The sequence below is a fragment of the Habropoda laboriosa genome, unplaced genomic scaffold, assembly GCF_001263275.1.
Source record: "Habropoda laboriosa isolate 0110345459 unplaced genomic scaffold, ASM126327v1 scaffold186, whole genome shotgun sequence".
NCBI lineage: Eukaryota > Metazoa > Arthropoda > Insecta > Hymenoptera > Apidae > Habropoda > Habropoda laboriosa.
Window position 1 is genome coordinate 2,585,491 of NW_017100427.1, and position 8,193 is coordinate 2,593,683.

An 8,193-nucleotide genomic window follows, 5' to 3' on the forward strand; every position below is an offset into this window, starting at 1 on the left:
ATAAAATAAAAATATTAAAATGTGTATATAAATATTTGTGCAAAGAATAATTTTCAAACTTACCTCTATATCCACTTTTGGATTTACATGTGTTTTCTGAAAATGCTGCAATAATTGGGTTTTGTCTTGAGTAGTATAAGTACATATTTTACATTTGAATGCTGTTACAACTTCCACAAAATCATTAGCATTTACATTCTGTTTTTCTACAATAAAGTTCTTTTCATTCTGTCCTGTGACAATTTCATATTGTTCTTGTGAGTGTTCATCAATATTTCCAATTATCAATCCTTCATTAGTAATGTACTGTGCATCATAATTATCATCTTCTTTAGACAGCAAGACTGTTTTTTCTTGTGATTCATTCTGATCTATAACTTGACTAAAATCTAATTCTTGTAATTCTCCATTTTGAAATGCATAAACTTGACCATCTAAGCAAACTAAAGAAATTGATTCATCCTCTTTTTCTATTTGTGGTTCATCTATTATATTAATTGTATTTTGTTCTGAATTAGCTGATACTGTTTTTGCTATATCTATGGCTGGATCTGATACAGTTTGCAGAATATATCTAGTGCCATTTATTTCATAACTTAGATATGAAGAATCTTCAACACTTGTTTCTTCATTCATGGTGATAATATTTAATTAAACCATATCGATAAAAAAATACTTAATGTTCAAATTATTAGTAACATTTTGCCTGTAATACAAGTGCATATAGACATTAATATTTACAAAATAAAAAATAAACATTTATTTCAATCTATCATACAAAGTCTTTAAGTATACTTTAGAAATAATAATTTAATACTATATCACATAAAAACTACAATATGTTAGTACTAACGTATTATCAACCGTACAAAAATTATAAGCGTACATAGTACATTCTATCTAACAAAACAACTTTCAACATTTGTTTATTTGGAGCATATTCTACCATTCTAATTTAAATGCTTTGTCAAATGTGGCAAACATAAGTATTCTTATTTTTAAAATGTATAAAATAGAATATTGATTTACAATTGTATTTCAAAACGTTGATATTCGTATAAATTAGCAAAGAGGTTAGCTTAAGGTCGATTTGTAACATGACTTAAAAATGTAACTTTTCTAATAACATTCTAAGCCAAGTTGTTATATTTTTACGGTATAAGATAAAAAATTTCATAAATCGTCATCTTTTTGTAGTTAAGTATATTCACAGCTGTTCAAATTCGAAAATCATGTTACATGAAAGTAAATCGCGCGTTCTACGCGTCTGCTTCGAGATTTAAAAAAGAACTTTAAACGTTGAATCAGAATGTCTGATATGTATAAAAGCAAAGAATTTTACTTACAAGCAAGGAATTTAAGTCAGGTGATGAACAAGAATACTGAAAAAATGACATAAACGTCAAATTTTAATGCATTATCCATGAGATCCGTGATATTCCACCATCTTGCGTCACGTGATACCGCGAAATTTAGCATAATCAACCACATTTGCGAGGGATATCTAGTAGTATATCATTCGGCAGTAATTTAAAAATCTCTTGTCTCATGTTTTTTTTTATTTATATTTTATAAATATAGGACTTTATTGCACTTTTCAAGTTAAAAATATTTTAGGAATTCAATTATATTTTATACCTAACAACTGACTTAACAGCACTTTATTATTAGTACTGGTAACTAAACATAAATCTTATAAAACGTCATTCGAACATCAGTACATGTATTGGTGTTTACATAATTATAACACAAGTGGATTTGTCATTTCAACATAGTAGCAAACACTGCACAAAAACCAACTTACATTTTAGTGTTCTCTCATTGAATGTACATTAGGAGTTTTTTCAGCATTTTGTCTTGCAATTTCTGGAAAGAATTGTGAATTGTATTTTTGTTTAATACTAGGTTTAGCAGATGTCTCTGGAGCCACTATTGGAACCGGATCCCCTCTTAATTTAGCTAATAGTGCTTCAGCCCTTAATTTTTCACTCTGTTCTCTTAATAATCTCTCAGCTCTTAATTTTTCTACATCTACATTTGGTTTTTCCATAAATTGTCTTTCTTTATCTTTGTGCTTTTCCTTTTTATGTTTTTTAGACTTCTTGTGCTTGTGTTTCTTTACAGATCTTTTATGATCTGAATCACTTTCATCAGAGTCATCCTTTTTTCTTTTAATAGACTCTAACTTCATTTTTGAAGATTTTTCTATAGAACCAGCTCCCATAATGTTCAAATATTTTTTAATATCATGAATAGGATCATCCAGTACCTTTTTTGTTACTTGTACTTCCACATCCTTTTCTGTATCTTTTAATCTTTCAGGTAATTCTTCATACCAATTCTTCTTACCTGTTGCTTCATTAGTATCTTGTCCAAGGTATGTAAGATAGCCAATTTGTTTCTCATATTTCTCTTTTTCTTCTTTTTGTTCTTTCTCATGTTCTGCATTAGGTTTATTATAATCAAGTTTTCCTTGTTCAAGCTCAGCAAAAAAATTAACATGATCCCATGTTTTTGAAGTAGATGCATCTGTTTCAGTTTTTGATGCTTCTATTCGTCCATCATATTTTGATCTCGCTTTATCTCTCAGAAGATTAATTCTAGCTTCAGCTTCCTAAAGACATGATTTTATTACAATTACATTACAACATATAAACAATTAGTAAGTAGTTTTTCTTATTTTCATCCATACTTACAGCTTTTTGTACTCGCTCTTGTTTGCTTCGTTCTTCATCTGCAGCTTTTGCTTCATCTCGTCGTACACGAGCAATATTTTCTTTAGTACGTACATGCCACCTAAAAGAAACAATTTTTATAATCTCAATTACACATAAATCAATGTTACTTAACAATAATATATGTAAAGTTTAATTATACCTTTTTTTCGGTAAAATATTCATTATCAATGAAATATAATTGCTTCTAATAAGAAACGAAAGTTTACCACAAATAAATTCGATCAAACACCTTTCGAACCTTTGTTTCTCTAAAATTCTTGATGGCAATGTTTTGAAAGAATTATGCTTAATTATACAAATTCATATAAATAATTTGAAAAGTGTAATCACGTTTTTCAAAGAAAGATGTGTAGAAAGTTACGTTACAAGCGTTTTGACATGTTAGGTTATTTTCTTATAGTAGCAGCCATTTCTAATACACGACAGACCACTTTAGTCACAACCGTTCCGTTTTGCACGCGATTACACGAACTTCAAATTTCTTTTCTCAATATTATCTGTTTAAATACGTAAGTACACACTTTCACTCATATATAGAACATAACTTTATAATAATACAATATGTCAGATATAAACTTGGAATATTTCTAGTATTTATATGCATAAAGGTAACCTCCATATTAAGGTTAATATTTATCAAATAATATTTGAACCAATTTTGTTTTTCATATTTACTTTCATTTAAGCAAAAATTGACACCATGGCTGCTACAATGCCTATAAATCCAAAACCATTCCTAAATGGTTTAACTGGTAAACCTGTTATGGTAAAACTGAAATGGGGCCATGAATATAAGGGCTATCTTGTCTCTGTTGATGGATATATGAACCTACAATTAGCTAATACAGAAGAACATATAGATGGAAATTGTACTGGCAATCTTGGTGAAGTTTTAATCAGATGTAACAATGTAATGTATATAAGAGGTGTGGAAGAGGAAGATGAAGAAGGAGAAATGAAGGACTAGCTGCTATAATATATGTAAATTAATTTAGGATAATATTTTTTACTTGTAAGATAAGATGACCAATAAGTTTAACATAACACTGCATCAATAAGGCATAATGTTTTTACATAAGCTTAAATACACTTTGGAACATTTGTTATAATAAGTTTTGGCCTTGATCTAAAAATTAATTTTTTTTTTACAACTGCTTTAACAACATATTCAGTTTTTATCTCAGAAGTGTCTATTGTATTCTCATTTTCATTATGTTTTTTTATTAAAACAGCAAAAGGTTTTGGAAGCGACACTTCCTTTCCATGCAGTACATAAATCCCGATTATAAGTATAGGTGTACCAGATTTTGTAAAGTGTAAATCCCCGATGTATTTATTCGTAATTTCTGCGGAGTGAAATTTTAAATCTCCTTGCAATTCAATAATTGCCCATTCTTCAAGTTCACCATCTCTATAAAATAATGAAGGAATTGTTGTTCATATAATACACTAAATGCACCAATATTTAAAAAAAAATGACAAATAACAATACCTTTTGATTGGTACGATCATGCTGAGAGTTTAGGCGGCAAGTGACGTTTCTACACATGCGACATATATGTGTATATGTTATCGCATGTGAAGTTACTAGAACTTCAGGTAAAAGCTTAGGTCGAGTTCGCAATAAAATATGAAACTAACATATTCTGCAGTTTATAACAATGACTATTTACTAACGAAGAATCAGATTTCAATTTTAACTAACAATTTGAAGATTATAAAAATTACCTGATCTATACGATATACATAAATATTCTCTCTCCCCGAAGTAATGAATCAATCAATTTAACAATTCTAAAAATTTTATATACTTACATCTTTGTGTCTGATATTGTAAAAATGTATTTGTTGAAACGTTTATGAAACTGTTTCGAATTTTAATTTACTTTTATAGGGTACATCCCGCATGAAAGCAACAATTTAAATATTTGCAATTATGTGATAGTCTAACTTTATTACGATTATGTTCTCACAAAGTATGTTATAAATAAAATAAAAAGAAAAACAATTCAACTAATTTGGACTCTGCAACAATGGTAATAAAATAGATAATAACATTTAATGCATGTATTTTATATAATTTTACTTGCACGTGAAATAATACACAAATTCAGATGTGTCTTTTAAATGATATTGATTTATAGTTTTTTAAAAACATATTTGAACGACAATGTAAGTACGGAAATGGAAACACAAAATATATAGCTGTATGTATAGCTGTTCATAATTGGAATAATATTCATGCGAGCATATTTTATTTGCGTATATATCTATGTGCATTTTATATATTTACTGTGTTGTAGAAAGCATACATAGTATATTTTAATTCAAATATGAAAACAATATAATGGGGTTGTTGTATTGGTCCTGTGCTCGTGTATATAAAAGTGCAGAGGAACAATCCCTTGTTTTTAAAATGGACACCCCTTATTTGTCTAGTACTTCTATTCAGTTATATTACCTTATGTGAGAAAGTGTCATATATCAGTTACACGTTCTCTTTGTCTGTGATGTGTAAATCTGCAAATGTATATGCAAGACTGTTTGCACATTATTGCCAGTTCAATCTTACATATGCATATGTAAATATATGTACATCTATCAAATATTGTCCTAAAAGGACTTGTATGTCATATTACTATAAACATTTGATCTAAATATATTATTATACGACATAGATGTTAGAGGAATCGGTTTTAAAATATTAGCAATTGATTGTCATGTAGGGGACTACATGGGACCTTCTAACAAACTAATTTTCATTGTACAATAATAAATGCTGCGTCCTAAGCACAAAAGTGCCAGGAGAAATGCACCTGAAAATAAAAATAAAAAAAAGACCTGGTAAACAGAACAGCTTATTACTTAAGTAGCATATAAATTAGTTTTTACATATAAAAAATTCATATATTGAATTTAGACTTAAAATTAAAAAAGATTTTACCACACTTACCAACATAAGCTACATACAGTCCACCACTAGTTTTCGCATGTGTGTGTGTTCCAACCTGAAAAAGAAAATTGTACTAGTAGCAATTTGTTTAAATTGTCTCAAATTTTGATTACATAATTGTATTACAGTATCAAATATTATAAAGGTACTTACAGTCACACCTATTGCAATTATTAAGGCTATTATTCCAAGAATGATGAATACAATACCTCGACCTCTAGCAAAGTCTGGACCAACAGAAGATATTTTTCGACAATGTGGACATCGTGCCAATGCATTATTCAAAGTGTTAAACTAAGGAATGTAATATTGCAGATATTAATCATTACAAATTTAACAATAAATAACATGCCTTTTATGCAAATTCTTACCAAAAATGTATCATGACAATGAGCACAGCCTACCCTACACATACCAGGCATAGTCAAAACAGGTGGTGTAATTGGACTTGGAGCAAGATTAATAATACGTTTACAGTTTGGCCTTGGACAAGCAATACGTTGTGAAGAACTCTTACATATTAATAAACAATTGCACGGGCAACGGACATATTTCTTTCCTGGTGGTGCATTTCGTATTGGCTAGAAAAATAATTAACACTTTCACTTTTGATATGTAGTTTTGTAGTAAAATAAGTTAGTCTATGTACTTACTGTAGCTTCATTGCACTGAGGACATTTGACAACATGTTGATCTCTTTTACCATATATATCTATCATACCCTGACAAACTCTGCAAGTAACCATAGGCATAGTACTATGTTCGACTGCTTCATACAGAGGTGGTAGTTCATCAGGGCCTATTTGAGGTATTGTACTGACAATTGACAGCGCGTCATCTAAAGTAAAATATAATAGATAATAACCAGCAGTCGGATTGAACAAAATTAAACCTTCTGCGATCAAAATTGTATATTTTTTACCGCTGCTGTGTGAATTATAATTGGCATTTTCATTTTTTAACAACGGTTGCCGCTCATCCTTCTTCCCGTCTCCCATGTTGATCTATTAATTTATCCCTTAACGACAGCAATTTATTTCAAGTAGTGTTTGACAGTCCTCCCGGTGCTCCGATGACAAGGATGACAAAATACAAATTTTTCTAACACCCTCCACGGTTTTATCTTTATAGAACAGAAACCGTTCTTTCGAAGGGATATACAACGTATTAATACATCGCAGATCTTTAACGGATTGGTTTAGGAATTCTGTAACCGCTTCAAAAATTTCATATGTTGGCTACCCTGTTACTCAATAATAGTGACGTCTCCGATTTGATCGTATTTTGAGGTTATTCTTGTTATCTTTTTTTTAGTTTTCTAACGACAACAAAGATCGCTGTTAATTAGTAACGGTATCATAAAAATCGGGAATTTTTTGGAGTATCAGAGTGATATGTTTACGATGTAAAATACCGCTTTTATCAGCCGTTATACCGACACAGTTTAACACAACTTGATCACTTTCGTCCGCAAGTACTCACTTCTCAACGTTTACACTGCTTTTCAGAAGTTTAAGTATTATTACATATCATTAAGGCGGAAGTATTTGATCATTGAAGATGTATTATCTATATGTAGACTGCGTGTAGATCTATACGAACATTCGATATTAGGACGAGCTGAGAACGTTTGATATTAATACGAAAGTTATTCTCTTTTTCAAATAATTCATTTTGTGCGTGCGTAAACGAAAGATATGCAAAAAATAACACATTTGTGGAATGTGAATCAATTTATTACAAAATTAAATTGTTCACAAACTAAGAATTTGCAAACGTTTTACATGTAAGCTTTAATCTGTTTCTTTCATTTAACTGTAATTGTAAGAATTATGCATGTATTTTTAAGTGAATAAAGAATTCAATATAAATTAAATACCGATATTATTTTATCTCAGCAAAAAATGTAGAACATTGGGTGAAGGAATGCAACTTCCATATCAAAATTTTAGTCCTTCAGTGATGTGTCCATATTGTGGATCACTTTGGGAAACAGTGGATTATACCATTCGAATATCAAGAGGTAAAGAACTTTCCAAATCCATGAAAAAAGTTGCATGTTCTATGAATAACAATAACAAAAGAATACCCAAAGTTCGAAGAAAATTAGTAGAAAAGTGTTTAAAAAATAAAATGAACAAGTTAATAATTAAATGTTCAGTTTGCTCAAAAAGTACAAAAATGGCTTTTAATAAACCACAAAGAGAGAAGATACAAAAAACCAGTTCAGAAGGTGTTCAAAGCTGTCAAAAACGGAAAAAGAAAAGGACCAAAGATAGGACTGCTGGTTTAAACATTTCTGGAACTGTAAACTCCAATACAGAAAATATTTCAGGAGGATTGAAAAAAGTAAACACAAAAAGAGTGAGAAACACTACAAACTTTATTAAATCAACTCAGAAGTTAAAATTAAATATAAATCGATTAAAAGATTATGTGAATAAAGTTGCAACACCTCCAAAGAGGAACAGTCTACAGAGCTTTTTATCAGAGCTTTGCTGA

General features: G+C 29.7%; 6 protein-coding genes across 7 annotated transcripts in view; 2 read left to right on the forward strand and 4 right to left on the reverse strand.

Moving 5' to 3' along the window:
- The window catches only part of LOC108575566 (transcriptional repressor CTCF-like), a 4,164-nt gene extending 2,771 nt beyond the window's left edge, over window positions 1-1,393 (reverse strand). The window contains 2 exon segments of the mRNA XM_017938388.1: window positions 60-706; window positions 1,347-1,393. Of these exon segments, the coding sequence (XP_017793877.1) occupies window positions 60-636 (577 nt within the window). The 5' untranslated portion in view covers window positions 637-706; window positions 1,347-1,393.
- Window positions 1,394-1,807: 414 nt separating this feature from the next.
- LOC108575551 (leukocyte receptor cluster member 1) lies at window positions 1,808-2,906 on the reverse strand. Its single transcript, XM_017938372.1, has 3 exons — window positions 2,878-2,906; window positions 2,697-2,796; window positions 1,808-2,614 (listed from the first exon to the last, which is right to left on the reverse strand). Exons 1-3 carry the CDS (start codon window positions 2,898-2,900, stop codon window positions 1,808-1,810), a joined length of 930 nt encoding a protein of 309 aa, XP_017793861.1. The 5' UTR covers window positions 2,901-2,906.
- A 523-nt stretch (window positions 2,907-3,429) lies between these two features.
- LOC108575612 (small nuclear ribonucleoprotein F) lies at window positions 3,430-3,759 on the forward strand. The gene has a single exon (XM_017938441.1). It carries the CDS (start codon window positions 3,439-3,441, stop codon window positions 3,703-3,705), a length of 267 nt encoding a protein of 88 aa, XP_017793930.1. The 5' UTR covers window positions 3,430-3,438; the 3' UTR covers window positions 3,706-3,759.
- Window positions 3,760-3,818: 59 nt separating this feature from the next.
- On the reverse strand, window positions 3,819-4,294 carry LOC108575552 (chromosome transmission fidelity protein 8 homolog). Its single transcript, XM_017938373.1, is given in 3 exon segments — window positions 3,819-4,149; window positions 4,231-4,256; window positions 4,259-4,294. Coding segments are annotated over 3 exon segments (393 nt in total).
- Window positions 4,295-5,468: 1,174 nt separating this feature from the next.
- On the reverse strand, window positions 5,469-6,950 carry LOC108575591 (type 1 phosphatidylinositol 4,5-bisphosphate 4-phosphatase). Of its 2 annotated transcripts, none has more exons than XM_017938420.1 (6): window positions 6,617-6,950; window positions 6,345-6,529; window positions 6,063-6,272; window positions 5,845-5,985; window positions 5,692-5,746; window positions 5,469-5,554 (listed from the first exon to the last, which is right to left on the reverse strand). In XM_017938420.1, exons 1-6 carry the CDS (start codon window positions 6,687-6,689, stop codon window positions 5,469-5,471), a joined length of 750 nt encoding a protein of 249 aa, XP_017793909.1. In that variant the 5' UTR covers window positions 6,690-6,950. The 2 variants fall into 2 exon arrangements, with proteins under 2 accessions (XP_017793909.1, XP_017793908.1); XM_017938419.1 differs by having other exon boundaries at window positions 6,614-6,950.
- A 438-nt stretch (window positions 6,951-7,388) lies between these two features.
- LOC108575615 lies at window positions 7,389-8,193 on the forward strand. Its single transcript, XM_017938453.1, has 2 exons — window positions 7,389-7,477; window positions 7,590-8,193. Exons 1-2 carry the CDS (start codon window positions 7,389-7,391, stop codon window positions 8,191-8,193), a joined length of 693 nt encoding a protein of 230 aa, XP_017793942.1.